Raw genomic sequence first — 16,645 nt, 5'->3', positions numbered from 1 at the left:
GCTACTTATCTCAGTCCTGCCTCAACAGTGCCCATCAGTGCAGCTTATCATTGCCACCTCATCAGTGGGCATCAGTGCAGCCTTACTATTGCCCATTAGTACAGCCTTATGTCAATGGATTAGTAAGATTATTCCTTTCTTTTAGGATATTTGGACTTGTGTTTGCTGCCACTGATTGTAATCATAGGATTATTTCACAAATTTGTATAATGATTAAAGTCCAGAGTCATACAAATAAATGAAATAATCAATGGCAGCAAACACAAGTCCTAAAAGATAGGCTAATCTTACTAAGCCAGTGACATATTGCGATCGCACATAATAGGTGAGCAGGTCCAAAATATTATTGCCATCATGTACAATTAAAAAGTATATGATGCATTTCAATCTGCTCGCTCAAGGACAAGGATGTTTAAAGAAATGAAATTATATCATTGACATGACTGACTTGCCTCCTGGACCCTGCCCAATTCGCCCCATAAGACTGGCACTATACTAAAAGTGTAGCCCAAGCCGACGGGGACACTTTTCGTGCAGGATGCAGCTTTTTTTGCTGCCCCCTTGCAAAGTGCTGCCCTAGGCCTGGGCCTTGTTGGCCTAGGCCATGATACAGCACTGACTGTGGGAGACCAGATATAGTGAATGCAGGCTCCTGGGTTTAGTAACACTTTAACCAACTAAGCAGCATTAATAAAAGCATTATTGTCCCACTCTTTATGTACAGTAGAGTGGGACATTGCTGTTTTATTAATACTGCTTAGTTGGTCTCCTCTCTTATATCCGTTTATTAGGAGACCTTTTGGGGACTGTTATTTATTATGGTTACTTTTTTTATCATTTATAATTATTTTTTAATTTTGGGTAAGATTATTTCCGACCGTGTATAGTTTCGCTGATCAGAATGAGGATTGGAACTTCCTCACAGTGTAATCGAGGCTTGGAACGCATGCCCAAATATATATATATATATATATATATATATATATATATATATTCTGTAATTTCTTAATAAATGTATTTTCAAATGGTTTTACACTATGTGCAACTAGTTGGCTTGTTTCCACATATTGGCTTAAACTTGGAGATACGGTCCATCTAAGGCGAGGTCCATCCTTATCAGAATTGTAGTTACACATTGGGTTATCTACACTGAAGATTCCTGAGCGATTAGGGCCTTCCAAGTTGCTGTTAAACATCCCTGCATGTGTGACCCATTTACCGTATGGTACTTGGGTCCACAGCTTCTGGTAAGCGCAATATCCATATCCGTGGTAGTGGGATTGTCATGCTGGTGACTATTGTTATCTGGATTTTTCCATTTCCAAGCACTTTATTTCAAGCATTTGTAGCAGGATTTCCAGGTATTGGGCCTGATGTGGGTCTGCCATGGTTACCGGAGATGCCAGCAGCCCCTTTAAGCTGAATACCCAAGTGTGAGATTTGAGTCAAAGACCAGTCCGGCATCTTTGGTTTGTTTTGTTTATTTTATATTGAGGATGGGAGAAGGGAATGAGTGGGATACTCCTCTGGCTCAACTAGGTACAAATGGGACACTTTGAAGAAAAAGGCCTTTCAGCGCTGTCTTGACGCCAGCTGGATGCCGACCAACGCTTGCTGGCGCTTGAAAAACACTGACTTGCTGAATTATACTTGAACTTGACTTCTGACACTCTGATTAGCTCAAAAGTCTCAGACTGTACTGAGAACTGACTCCTGACGCTCTGGTTAGCTCAAAAGTCCCGAACACTGCTCCCTCCAGTCCTTGCTGACTGAGGTAGCCTCTGTATACTGCTTCTGCAACTCTCCACACTGCACGCTGTACACTTTAACACTTCAGGGCCCAACTGCTGGCGCCCCCTCTGTACTTCAGGGTCCTCTCACTAGGCACCCCCTCTGTACTTCAGGGTCCTCACACTAGGCACCCCCTCTACACTTCAGGGAACTCTCACTAGGCACCCTCTCTGCTCTTCAGGGTCAACACTGGCACCCCCTTTACACTTGCTCCTGCACCGGCTAGCTAGCTCCTGGATCCCTATGACCTTCACCGGAGTTTTCCCCTCTCTCTAGGCAGACCCCCAGGGGCAGTTTGCAGTACTCACCAACTGGGAATGCTTTCCTGAAACTTGACTCCTCTCATCTCCGCTGGTCCTTGGCACACCAGATCCTCTCTGCAGCTCAGCTCAGCCCTCGGTCCCCACAGGACACCCGATTCTTCTGACAGGAGGAGAGACAGCTGTACTGACAGGAGGAGAGACAGCTGTACCCTCCCTACTGGGACTCTGCTTCCTGCCAAAGATGCAGTGTTCAGGCACTCCCCACAACCTTTACCTATTCCCAAAATGCTGTGCGGCAGAATCTGCCTTTCTGGGGTAGATACAGGCCTGAGTGTGCCATTGGCTGCTTTTCCTCCACTGCCCAATGAGAACCCTCTCATGGAGCACAGCGGGGAGACTCCCTAGTCTCAGCAGCCACACCTGGGAGACATGACAGCCCAACTGAAAATCATGGCCCTGCTGTTAGGCAGCCAAGGCCCACTATGCTTTACCTAGCACCTACCTTGTAGGGGTGCTACACACCTTTGGAAATCTGGACTATACAAGGACACTTCCTTGCTGCTACTATGCAGACTGCCTCTTTTATGAACTTTTCACCTTACACCTATTTTTTATATGATGGTTTTGTGTAAAATTTGTCTTTATATATGATCATTTCATATATTTTTTAGCGCTGCACTTAGGCATTTTAATTTTATACAATTCTTGGTCAATTGTGGTGTTAGCAGGTTTTTCTTTCTTTTTATTAGCGCCGTCATTTTTCTCTTTATCTCAGCCATAAGTGAGACTAGTGGGAGAGGCCACAAAGAAGGAGAGTGGCGAGGGCAGTCACCATGAGGGAGAATAGTGAGGAAGGCAAGCATGGGGAAGACTTGTGAAAGAGGCCACCATGGGGGAGAATTATGCAGTTGACCACCAAGAGGGAAACTAGTGAGTAAGGCCATCAAGGAAGAGACTAATGATGGAGGCTACGAGGATAACTAGATGGGTGGCAGGCTCCAAGATATAGTGTGTGAATAGCAGAATGAGCCACCTGCCCCCACACAGAGTTGTTTAGTTTGCAAAGTTCTGACATAGGGCCCTTTCACCTTGGGTTGATCCATATGACGGAGTCTGCTTACTCAGCAGGGATCGATCCACAGATCCCCGCTGAGCAGGTGAATGACAGGTCCATCTCTGCTCACTGTGCTGAGAGGGACCTGTGAGAGTCCCGCTCTCCTCTATTGGGAGATCAGAGAGAAACGACTGCCTGTCCATTTTCATTTGATCCCATCTGATCCCATCCTCCAGATAGATAGAATAAAATAGGGTCACCATCAATCTGGATTTGGTGGACAGGATAAGATTGGATGGCAGCGGGTGTCAGCGGACATATCACCGCTGACATCCTCCGCTCCATAGGGGTGAATGGAGGGTCCAATCAGGACTGTCTGAAAAATTTACAGGCGGACCTGATCAGAAAGCCCATGTGAAACGACAATAAAGTAAACGACATACTCAATTTGTGCCACAGATACCAGACATGTTACTGTCATAGACTTCTGGGGGGATTTCTCCTGGATTTCAGGAGACAAGCAAGGAGTGGAAAGAATGGCGCAGCCTATCGCAAGTAAACATTGTTCCAAAACGCAGAGCTGGTCTAGCCCTGTACACAGTATGAGAACGATCGGCCAGTTTACCTCGATGTTTCACAGCTAGTCAGAACCAAGGATAAAACTAATGTACGAAAATTCTCATTTGATAAAGGTTTTTTCTTTTATTTGTTGTTTCTGTTCATGCGTAGTCTTTTGTATCTGGTATTTCTTGTACAAGATCCGTACGAAAAACGGTACACATTAAACGAAAATCGTTCGTTCTGTTCCCGTACAAGAAACATTTTGAAGTCCCTTTGGAAATTTTTGTTCAGAAGGTTGGAATGGGCTGTCAAAAAGTTGTGTACACACTATCAGAAAATATCCGATCATTCCTCGGACAAAAATGTTAGCCCAATTTTCTTATAGTGTGTAGGGGGCATAAGTGCAACAGCTATGTGATTTTGGGGCTGATGAGGGGGAGGGTGGGCTGGATAAGCTCAGTAGAGGGGGCAAAACAGGCAAGGAAACTTTTAGACAAATTTCCCTCACTCTGTCACTTTTTTTAAGGAGGATTTTCCATGAAAAACATAAGGTCTTGGCTTTTCCCTACACTGTAAACTTCTGGTTGCCTCCCCTGGTCTTTATTCTTCACCATGATTACTGGTACTGATTTATTGGTTTATTGTATGACTTTTATGTGGCCTAGTGAAGTATTTGTTGTATCTTCTCAATGCTATGCCTTCAATGACTGACCCACAGACACATATGTAAAAAATATTATTGCATTCAATAAAAAAACTGAAAAACAGTAGGTCTGCTTTTTCTCCCAGCCCTTGCCCTTCCAAACAAAAAGACTTTAAAAAGCCACTGATCAAGAAAAAAAAACACCTTTGTTTTGGTTTCTAGAGCTTCTGGGAGTTGCAGATGACATCATCATGCCTCCCTGGCAGAGCTGGAAGTTCCGAGAATGTATTTCAGCTCATTGCAGGAGTTTATTCATACGGATGGGATTTCAAATACCCAGTTCTGCTGAGAGAAATGGTGATGTCTCCAGAACCTCCAATAACCTTAGGCAGGACACTTTACAGTGGTGAAGCAAAGTAATACCAGGAAGTGGATGAAAGACAGAGGTACAGTGGGGATCGAAAGTTTGGGCACCCCAGGTAAAAATTTGTATTAATGTGCATAAAGAAGCCAAGGAAAGATGGAAAAATCTCCAAAAGGCATCAGATTACAGATCAGACATTCTTATAATATGTCAACAAAAGTTAGATTTTATTTCCATCATTGACATTTTCAAAATAACAGAAAACAAGAAAATGGCGTCTGCAAAAGTTTGGGCACTCTGCAGAATTTATAGCATGCACTGCCCCCTTTGCAAGGCTGAGACCTGCCAGTGTCATGGATTGTTCTCAATCATCGTCTGGGAAGACCAGGTGATGTCAATCTCAAAGGTTTTAAATGCCCAGACTCATCTGACCTTGACCCAACAATCAGCACCATGGGATCTTCTAAGCAGTTGTCTAGAAAACTGAAACTGAAAATAGTTGACGCTCACAAAGCTGGAGAAGGCTATAAGAAGATAGCAAAGCGTTTTCAGAAGTCAATATCCTCTGTTTGGAATGTAATTAAGAAATGGCAGTCATCAGGAACAGTGGAAGTTAAAGCAAGATCTGGAAGACCAAGAAAAATATCAGACAGAACAGCTTGCAGCAGGGGCGTAACTACAGAGGTTGCAGGGGTTGCAATCGCTACCGGGCCCCATGCTCCAGGGGGCCCGGTAGCAAACCAGTGGGTGAACTTCTAGGATCTCAAAGGTCACACTTGCGACCGGGCCCTGGCATTTCACCACTGTGGGGAGGCCCCAAGATTGCAGGAAGGGGGCCCACTGCAGAACTTGTGAAAGGATCCTGATGCGGGACCATAATAAAAGGCCATGCAATGAGATTAAAGAGCCCCAGGATTAGTGGGAAGAGCCCCGGGCTTGAAGGGAAGGGCCCCGGCCAGGGGTCTGGGGGGCCCTTCATGGTTTCTTGCATCGGGGCCCTGAAGGTTCTAGTTACGCATCTGGCTCGCAGGATTGTGAGAAAAACAATTCAAAACCCACGTTTGACTGCACGATCCCTCCAGAAAGATCTGGCAGACATTGGAGTTGTGGTACACTATTGCACTATAAAGAGATACTTGTACAAATATGGTCTTCATGGAAGAGTCATCAGAAGAAAACCTCTTCTATGTCCTCACCACAAAAATCAGCATTTGAACTTTGCAAATGAACATATAGATAAGCCTGATGCATTTTGGAAACAAGTTCTGTGGACCGATGAGGTTACAATTGAACTTTTTGGCCGGAATGAGCAAAGGTACGTTAGGAGAAGAAGGGGCACAGAATTTAATGAAAAGAACCTCTGTTTAACTGTTAAGCATGGGGGTGGATCAATCATGCTTTGGGGTTGTATTGCAGCCAGTGGCACAGGGAACATCTCACGAGTAGAAGGTAATATGGATTCAATCAAATTTCAGCAAATTTTGGATGGTAACTTGATGCCATCTGTGAAAAAGCTGAAGTTAAAGAGAGGATGGCTTCTACAAATGGATAATGATCCTAAACACACCTCGAAATCCACAGGGGATTACATCAAGAGGCATAAACTGAAGGTTTTGCCATGGCCTTCACAATCTCCTGACCTCAACATAATTGAAAATCTATGGATAGACCTTAAAAGAGCAGTGCGTGACAGACAGCCCAGAAATCTCAAAGAACTGGAAGACTTTTGTAAGGAAGAATGGGCAAAGATACCTCGAACAAGAATTGGAAGACTCTTGGCTGGCTACAAAAAGTGTTTACAAGCTGTGATACTTGCCAAAGGGGGCAGTACAAGATATTAACTCTGCAGGGTGCCCAAACTTTTGCAGACACCATTTTTTAGTTTTCTGTTATTTTGAAAGTGTAAATGATGAAAATAAAATCTAACTTTTGTTGACATATTATAAGAATGCCTAATCTGTAATTTGATGCCTTTTGGAGATTTTTCCACCTTTCCTTGGCTTCTTTATGCACATTAATACAAATTTTTACCTGGGGTGCCCAAACTTTCGATCCCCACTGTAGGTATTTTTGAAATGTTTTGAAAAATGCTTTACTTTAAAAAAAAAAAAACATTTATCTGGTTGTGTCAGTAAAGGGTTGCTTTGTGTCTTCAATGACTCATCTGTCTATGTCAATACAGAAATGATTTTGTCTCTGTAGATATGTTTCCTGATGCCAATATGGCAGCATACATATGATATAGCTCCACCCCTATATCCACCCACAGGATCTGTTTAAATCTATACAAGTCTGACTTAGAGCAACCTCCCCCATTCTTTTCCTTTTTGTCCTCAAGATATACACCTGCAAGACTATGTTGTTGCGATAAGTCCATACCTGCTGACTGTGTCAGTGTCCGTCTGGGTTCAGCCTCTCCCAGGCGCAGTCCCACATCTTGGGCTACTAAATGCACCAACAAGGTGGGGAGCCCCTTCTGGTAATCTTTTGGGGCTGAGGAGTTCTCTAACTAGAAAGGTCAGATTCTCATGTGGTGCACCTGAGCTGGTGTTCGGTTGATGGAGTCCATGCTGCATATGTTTCTCTGCACACCTGAGCTGGTGTTTCAAAGTCCTCCCTCAGAAATATTTACAGGCTTTGATTCTCCTCTGTGTCTTGTGCAAAGAAGACCGGTGTTGATTTGAAAGAAACTGTGTCTTGCTGGGAGATGGACATTTTCATGTGTCTTCCTTTCAGGGTTCTCCACCTCACTGATGACCATTATGGAAGTCCTAATTTCTGTGTAGCCCCTCTGAGGAAATGGGGGTGCTTTAAAACTATCATTACTTGGATGGTATTCTACTGTTGGCTCGGACTCAAGATGACCTACTAGTTTAAAAGGGGATTCTTCTGGCTAGCCTGAGAAGTTTTGACTGGATAGGAGGTATCAAGACAGTTGGAGCAGACCTGGGTAGGCATCGATACAGAGGCCCAGTTCAATGTTCAAGTAAGTACTTTATTCCTCCTCCTTTGAATGGGCCAAGCAGTTGTCAGCTTTCCAATGCAGGGGTCTACTGGAAACAATGATGCCTTTCATCCCTATGCTACCCTGGGCACACTGGGTTCTCTGGATGTCCCAAAGAATTTCCTTTTTGCATCGCAGACAGTCTGCTCCTCAGATGCACAGGAGCTTTTGGTGATGGGTATGTCAGGGACCCTCACCTACTGTCCGGTAGGTTCCTTATCCGGGATCATTGTCACCACTGATGCCAGTACTTGGTTTGCAATGAATGGGTCATTAATCAGAAGATCTTGCCCATATCACTCAAGTATGGGCCCCACCCCCTCTTCCCACCTAACCTGTTGGTGGAGGAAGTGTACACTCTCACTCACCCAAGTAATAGTCACCTTACAGATTCTTTTCTTCTGCTGGCTCTGGTAATGAAACTCCAGGGGAGACTGTTGCCTGAGGGTCTCACTGTGAGGATTTGGGGCTAAGCCTAGTTCTCTAATGGCTCAAGTTTCAGCATTTTTAGCTTTCACCAGGAAAAATGGGCATGTGAGCTTCCAGGGGTATGCTTCATGAGGTCGATGCTGTGACTTTGCCTTGAGGAGTAATATTGTATATGTTAGGTAGTCAGTTAATAGGTTTTTATTCTGGTCATGGATTCTCTTGCCAGAACTCTGTTTGCATCATCAGAAAGCAGTCATGGGACACCCCACAAGAGGCAGTGTCCCTCAAAAACTTCAGGCGATAACTTCAGCGGGCAGAGTATCGACTCTGTAAGTGCTTAAAGCTACAGAGTCCTACATTTTATTCCTTCTGGACAAGTTGGGGCCTATGCCCCTCGAGCACCTTTGTTCCCAAGGTGGCTTCTGTTTTCATCTTACAAACGAAGTGGCGGTTCCATCCATTCCGGCAGAGAGTACCTATTCTACACTAAATGTACCAAGTGTCTAAAATGCCCACCTTCAAGCAGCTCTCTGTTTAAAATCTTCTGGAAGGCTGTTTCTGTTTCATTCAGGAGGGACCTACAGCAAAACCTTGTCATCTTAGAGAGTCAAGGTAATCCAGAAAACTTTTTGTGTCAGGCAAGAACCTCCAGAAATGATACAGGCCCATTCAGCTAGGCTAATTTTTACATCTTTAAATTGGGGCATTTGCCTATGGAGACATTTGCAAAGCAGCAGGCTTGTTGGTGCAGTGAAGATCCAGGGGCTCGTACATCAATGGACCTCAACGGAATGATGGTCCAGGCTTCCATGTCCATTATAATAAAGTTTGATTATAAATTTTAGCCCTCCCTGTTTAGCTCGTTATTTATCATATGTATGCTGCCATGTTGGCGTCAGGAAAACCGAAAATTTAATCAAACACTTACTGTAATTTTCCTTTCTTGATGCCAATCCATGGCAGCATACGAACCCTCCCTTTTTTTGATCTTGTTATTTTTACGGAGAATGGGGGAGGTTGCTCTCAGTCAGACTTTTATAGATTTAAACATGTCCTGTGGGTGGATATAAGCGCATAGCTATATCATATATATTCTGCCATGGATTGGTGTCAGGAAAGGACAATTAGAGTAAGTATTTGATACAATTTTTGGTTTTATGGCTGTATCTGTGGGTTCTTCTGTGTTCTGTGTCTGCAGCCATGTTTTTTGTTTTTTTAGTATGGTGTCTTTGTGATCATTGATTGAGTACTGATTGTGTCTCTGTGGGCATGTTTCTGGCTGTGGCAGTATAATACTGGTTGTGTCTCTGTGGGCATTTTCTGGCTGTAGCGGTGTAACACTGGTTGTGTCTCTGTGGGCATGTTTCTGGCTGTGGCGGTATAATACTGGTTGTGTCTCTGTGGGCATGTTTCTGGCTGTGGCGGTATAATACTGGTTGTGTCTCTGTGGGCATGTTTCTAGCTGTGGTGGTATATTACTGGTTGTGTCTCTGTGGGCATGTTTCTAGCTGTGGCGGTATAATACTGGTTGTGTCTCTGTGGGCATGTTTCTAGCTGTGGTAGTATATTACTGATTGTGTCTCTGTGGGCATGTTTCTGGCTGTGGCGGTATAATACTGAACGTGTCTCTGTGGGCATGTTTCTAGCTGTGGTGGCATAATACTGGTTGTTTCTCTGTGGGCATGTTTCTAGCTGTGGTGGTATAATACTGGTTGTGTCTCTGTGGGCATGTTTCTAGCTGTGGCGGTATAATACTGGTTGTGTCTCTGTGGGCATGTTTCTAGCTGTAGTAGTATATTACTGGTTGTGTCTCTGTGGGCATGTTTCTAGCTGTGGTAGTATATTACTGGTTGTGTCTCTATGGGCATTTTTCTGGCTGTGGCGGTATAATACTGGTTGTGTCTTTGTGGGCATGTTTCTAGCTGTTGTGGTATATTACTGGTTGTGTCTCTGTGGGCATGTTTCTGACTGTGGCGGTATAATACTGGTTGTGTCTTTGTGGGCATGTTTCTAGCTGTGGTGGTATATTACTGGTTGTGTCTCTGTGGGCATGTTTCTGACTGTGGCAATACAGTATTGATTGTGTCTCTTCTTTGAATGACCGTCTTTCATGTATTGAACGCCAGCTGCTTTGTTTTGCTGGATGGGGATGACATCACTCTGGTGCATTCGTGGAAGGTCTGTCATTAACAACTGCTGCATTTCTACAGTTAGCTGAGCATGCTGCGCAGCTTACTGTACAGGGGTGGACAGGCAGGTAGGTCATTTTAATGCAGAAAAGACAAAGCGTGTCTCTTCTGCGTTAAGAATCCTGTCTGTTTGCCCATTTTTATTTATTACCAAAAGTTCAACTTTAAGGCAACTTTAATTGTGTCTCGGAAGACATATTTCTGGAGGTATCAGTACTAATTCTACCTCTAGTAATAGGCACGTTTCTGCTAGTGTCAGTACAGTACTGATTGTGTCTCTGCGGACATGTTTCTGGATTGTCAGTATGGTACTGATTCTGTTTCTAAAGAAATGTTTCTGGCTGTGTTAACCCACTAAATACAGCAACTGCATACCATCCAACTTTTTGAGATGGGAACGAGGGATACCTATTAGCAAAAGGATATAGGCATATGACACACCTCATGCCACGCCCCCCTAAAGGAGAATTTTTTTTTTTTAATTGTTAAACCTACAAATGCTTTTTTTTTCTATTACTATTCCTTTATACTGGTTTTTCAAATTTTGCAAATGGAACAACTGAAAAACTGGATTAAAGGTTTAGCACTGGGAAACACTTTTTGACAGATAAATAGTGCATTTTATATACAGCTATATAGATCAGAAGAAATTAGGTACACATGAGGAGGAACAAGGGACAGAGGGTTTTTGTTCCAAATCAGGAACAGTACCTCAAAATCAGGGACAGTTGGGAGCTATGCAACAGTTGCCTGGGTGCTTCATCAGTTGCAGTTTTATGGGATGCCTATAGTTTACCTGAAGCTATGGTTTAAGCCACAATTGAGACTAAACTCAAAATGCAAAACATCATATATATACAACATCCCCACCAAGAAGCATGGTGGTGACAGAAGCATGCTGTGGATATATTTCTATGCAGAAGGCCCTGGTAGACCGGTGAGCAAAAAATAAGTACACACCATGGAGTCCTGGAAAAATACATGATGCAGTCTGCAAGCAATCTGAATGCAGAGAGAATTTTTTTTTTATTCCAGCAAATGAATGGCCCCAAGCACCAACCTAAAACTACACAAGAATGGCAAACATGTTAATGACCTGGAAAAGCTGAGTCAGAGTCCAGATCTCAATCCAAAAGGAAATTTGTGGCTGGACTTGAAAAAAAAAAAAAAAGATTGTTTATTCACCATTCCAAGCGGACAAAGCCAATACAGTTTTTCAATGAGGAATAGGAAAAATTGCATGCACAGATGTACAAAGCTGGGAACTTCTACAAAAGGTGCACCTACTAAGTAGTCAGTTAATTCGTACTGTTTTTTATACATAATTCATTTAAATCACTTTGTAGAAAACTTCCAAGGGGTAAATCATTTTATAACCACTATATCTCTGAAATTGAGGCTAGATGTGTAAATTCTCCATTAAATAAAATATTGACTTATTGCCAAACTTTAAAAAATGAACATCTGTCCAGGTTATGGACATTCAAATTTTTCCATCTTCTTAAAGGATAAGTTCACCTTTCTGAACATGTTACAACCATATTTAGGGTATAACATGTTCAGCATCTGACCCCTCTCCCCCCGATACTTCCCCCCCCCCACTTGTGACAGCGAGCTGGGGATCTTCTCCCTGCACTCGCTGTCACAATTCAAAGAGAGTGGCTTTCAACGCTTCACCCGCATGGCCGCTTCATTGATTTACACATCGCTGTGAATCAATGAACTAGAAGTACCGACAGCCTTTGCGGCTGGCAGCTTATAGTTCTTAATGAACTACCAAGGTGCTGTTGAGCGCTCTAGGTAGTTCATTGAGCTTTCTGTCATTCAGTAGCTGCCTGCCTGTATCAGAAGTACTGTCAGACAACTACACAGACAGTCTGATTTTCTTTGCTGCAATGCTTTACAGGCTCCTAATTAGTGATCAACCGATATCGCTTTTTAATGCCAAAACCGATACCGATATTTGGGGGATTGGTTATCGGTATCGGCTGATATCTGCCGATATTTTCGGACATGTAAAAAAAAAATGTTTTTTTATTTTTCCAAAGGTACTGTTGTGGAGGGATCTGGGGGTCCCAAACCCCAAAAAAGACCCCAAACCCCTCCTCGGCACTGAAAAGCATTAAAAACGCTAAGTGTGGCTGTTTTGAATCCTGTCAGTTTTTTGAATTTGGCACAGAGTACCCGGAAGTGATGTCATGACATCACTTCCGGGTTTTTTACATGGAGACCCGATCAGAGACGAATGTGGCTTTGATCGTGTCTTCGATGGCGGTAGAGGTAGGATGCCCTGGTCTCCCGGTGGGACGGGAGACCCGGGAGGGGGGGACGTCCCCTCCCGCTCCTTGTAATGACAGCCGAACGGCTTCTCAGCCGCATTGGTTGTCATTACAAGACCGTCGGCTATGGACGCCGGTACCCGGTGATGCCTCTAGCTGCTGGCATCACTCCGGTACAAGCACTTTCCCTAAATATCGTCAATATTGGTAAATCAAAAGGCCGATTTCGATATATCGGGGAAAGTGCATATCAGCCCCCGATATATCAGTGTTGCCGATAATCGGTCGATCCCTACTCCTAATAAAAAATAATATATGCATATTTTTTTTCCTACAAAAAAAATGTGCATTATTTTTTTTTGTAAAGGTGAACTTAACCTTTAACAAGCTGTAAATGAATTTTAATACTTTTTATTGGCGTTTTTTCATAAACAAAAAAGGTGTTTACAGATATGAAACAGCAACAAAACAGTCGTCACTAATGAGTCATTACAAAGGATAGTGACGAGAACTGTAGCGACAGGTATAGACACAGGTATCCCAACCGGGGATATGATAACACATTTGCATAGGAATTCGAAGCGCCAACCCTCAGCCCCGGAAGCCCCAATGGGGTCAAAACTGCCTCTCGGGGGTGAGGGTGCAACACCTGTATAAATTAGGTGTTAATAACGTGTTGGATTGTACAGAGCAAGAAAATACAAATTAACTGTAAAAAAAAAACAAAAAGAAAAACACAGGTACTATACAAGAGTTATTGTGAGATAACCAGTCATATGTTAGTAGGCCTAGAAGTGTAGCCCTTAAGGGTCTAGTTTAACAAGCAGTAAATTAGATTTAAAACAACCCCTCACTCACCTCTGGTGCTGCAAACACTGTGGATTAATTCACCCTCAAAAGTAGACAGCAGAAGCACTGAAGCTGCTCAGCTCCCCATGAACCCCCCTTCCAGAATAAACTTAGCAGTTCAGCTCATTCCACTTCCCCCTGCCAGCAGTGACATAACATCCTAATTCCCCCTCCTGCCCAGCAGTGTTTCAACAGCTTCGCCCCCTCCAAGTTTCTTGGTCACTGTTGGGAGAGGGAGCAAAGGTGCATTTAGCCCCTTTGCACTATTTATTATGCAGGGTTTGACAATAAATTGCATCAGACCTTTTTTTCAGTTTTGGTAATATAATATAATGTGAATATGTTTTTATTGCAGTAGAACAGAAATAATGTGAAAAATTGCTTCTTTAGAATTTAAAATAAAGGTGATTGTAATGTCAATGTAAAAGCCTTTCGTTATCTGCCAACATCATAGGAGGTACAAGCTGCACAGTAAAATAAAAGATTAGCAGAATCATTGCCAGCCATAAAACAGTTAAATGTCTTACCATGTTGCTTACTTTGTTGCATTATTGGCCCTGTGTATTGCAAAAGCTTCAGCTTTTCCACATGTATGTGACACGTTTATCACATATGTGTGACATGTGTCACCTTTCAGAGAAGCCTTTGTGACTTCTGTGTCATAATAAATTGAAGTCCAGTTCCTGCACTCCTCTGTGGGAAATTATTCTCTAGAAATTCCGTATGATATGAATACAAATATTCAATACTGTATAGATCTACAAATTTATAATATACAATGCTGTATAGATCTACAGATTTCTAATATACAATACTGTATAGATCTACAGATTTCTAATATACAATACTGTATAGATTTGGTGCGTGTCCTGGTGGGGTACCATTCATAATACTGAACTGTACCGATCTGGTGTGTGTACTGCTCATTCTGTATAGTCCTGTATTATAAATGATAATCCAAGTCACACAGTGTAGCATGTAAGAACCAATATACCTCCAAAAAAAAAAAAAAGTAAAATAACACCCCTAAAAACCTAAACCCAACTTTTTTTTAAAATAAGGGAATCCTTGCGATCAAAAAAAAAATTTTGCTTTAATGTTGGAACGGAAGGTAAAGGTTAACGCTGACCTCAAATCAACCATTATAAAAGGACACAAAAATCGTTCCCCTCCACCCCCAATAATAACAACAAAAAAAAAAGGCAGCAAATGGGTTGATTGCCCAAAGAGCCAAAATCAGCCAAAAAGAGCCAAGCTTTTTGCCATCTGTGCTCTATGGAGGAGAATTCCAACCACCTCCTGTCCCATAGCCAAAACAGTAACTGAGAGGAAATCTCCCCAAAATGAGGTCATCCCTGGTTGGAAGTCTCCCTGGTAGTGTCCCATTGGAAGATTTCTCCTCTATATCTGTTTTGCCGACAACTCAAAATCTGGGGTTTTCTTTCATTTTCGCCCTAAGGACAGTCAGAGAGGGGGAATCTCTCTAATAGGGACACAGACAACAATAAAAACCTGACCGGGTTTTAATCCATCTCCAGTTTATCCAAAACTTAAAATAAAGTTTTGACTTTAGTTACGTTTTATTTTACGGTAGTTAACTGACCCTTATCTCTCCCTATCCTTTCTCTACACTTGCAATAAATTGACACTATGGCTTCTCATCCCAAAGCTCCCTTATGGGCCTTTAAAAATTAGTTAGCCATGATTCAATGCTTGGCAAATCCAGAATTCCAAATTTTTAAACCGCAGGACATGGTATTGGCAACTCTGAACCTCATCCTTAATGATAAAACATTACATTAATAATGGCCATACGTTATATTTTCTATATGACGCAGACAGGACGAGCATGTTAGATAAATGGAACAAACATATTATTATCAATAATATCCCAGAACACGCTCTATGCTCTGTGCAGACTCTTTCCTTGCTGTACAGTATTTTTTTGCAGCAGCAGCAGTACATGGCTCCCATTGCAGTGCCCAACTCCCTGTGCCTTTATTTTTAAATCGGCCTAATTTTAACTAACAGGACTTGCCCCCTAATAGTCTACAATGGCATATGATGTATCTTCGGCGAATCAAACACAGACAACTTCATTAATTCCTACTCATCATCCTTTTTTATGTATTTTCAGATCTTTAACCTCATGAAATATGACAGCTACAGTCGTTTCCTGAAATCTGAGAAATTTCAGAAGCTGCAATATACAGAGGAGAGTGAAATTTCCAGCTCCAGGCAAGGAGAGTCGGCACCAAAACGAGCATCTAGAATCTACAACACATGACTTTGTGAACTGACAGACAAGATGGATTCGCAGAGGACTGGCCACTTCATGTAGAACAGCAGGAGGGACATGTGCTCTGTGCAGTCAGAAGGAGCGGAGCCTGTCGCTCAGTTGTGTTTTTCTATATTTAAGTGACAACGTCTCTGCCATGTTTTATATTACCAGAAATTATTGTCCTGTACAAAAAGTCGCAAACCTGCGTGGACCTGTTAAATGTCCCCCATGATGCCTCTCTTTGCGGTAAATTCTTGCCCAGTACCTGAACAGTCACAACTGCTTCTGAAATGTCTTTGTTATCCAAACACCTTCGATTGGTCATGTGTGTTCATGTTTTTGCTAGAACTGAATGATTCCTTAAAATCCCACATATGCTCTCTTGCAATCCACATCACCAGTGCCAATCCAAGCCCAGTCCCCCTAAAGAATGCTTCTGACCCCACCTACATATTGACTTAATCAGAGACCTGTAGCTGCAGAGTAAAGAACCGGAAGATGGGTTTCTGGGATATTTCAACTCCGCTTTCCCAATGTTCTTAACAAAACTTATTACCCTCTTCCAGCTGAAACATTTGTGAATCTAATGGAGATTCACTGTGGATTGTGGCATTCTGGGAGCTTCCCACACAGAAAATATTGTATAGAGATAGAAGCCCCTGGTGTGCTGGGCTGAATCACAACCCCCGTGAAGTGGACTGCATGTAGCGGATTTCCTGATATTCTCAGAAATCTAAGAATCAGCCCAGCCTGGGTCAAGTATGAATCTGTAAGGATTGCTTCACTCACAAATTTCCTCTCCAGGAAATGCTGTAATTTTTTTTTCTGCTGGCTTTATGTGAGATTTTTGTTGAAATTAGGTTTATGTCTAAACTGCAGAAAATAAAATTTCATAATAAAATTGCTCAGTATTAAGTTGCTCCTAATAATCTCTCAGA

The 16,645-nt window shown here is 42.6% G+C and overlaps 1 protein-coding gene across 1 annotated transcript in view; it reads left to right on the top strand.

Moving 5' to 3' along the window:
- Positions 1 to 16,113, top strand: part of RGS10 (regulator of G protein signaling 10) — a 45,102-nt gene extending 28,989 nt beyond the window's left edge. Inside the window, exon 5 of the mRNA XM_082267649.1 lies at positions 15,564 to 16,113. Within this exon, the coding sequence (XP_082123775.1) occupies positions 15,564 to 15,713 (150 nt within the window). The 3' untranslated portion in view covers positions 15,714 to 16,113. The remainder of the gene's footprint in view (positions 1 to 15,563) is intronic.
- The last annotated feature ends 532 nt before the right edge of the window (positions 16,114 to 16,645 follow it).

Source organism: Pelophylax lessonae (genome assembly GCF_965119305.1).
Source record: "Pelophylax lessonae genome assembly, chromosome: 9".
NCBI lineage: Eukaryota > Metazoa > Chordata > Amphibia > Anura > Ranidae > Pelophylax > Pelophylax lessonae.
This window is presented reverse-complemented; position numbering and strand designations above follow the sequence as displayed.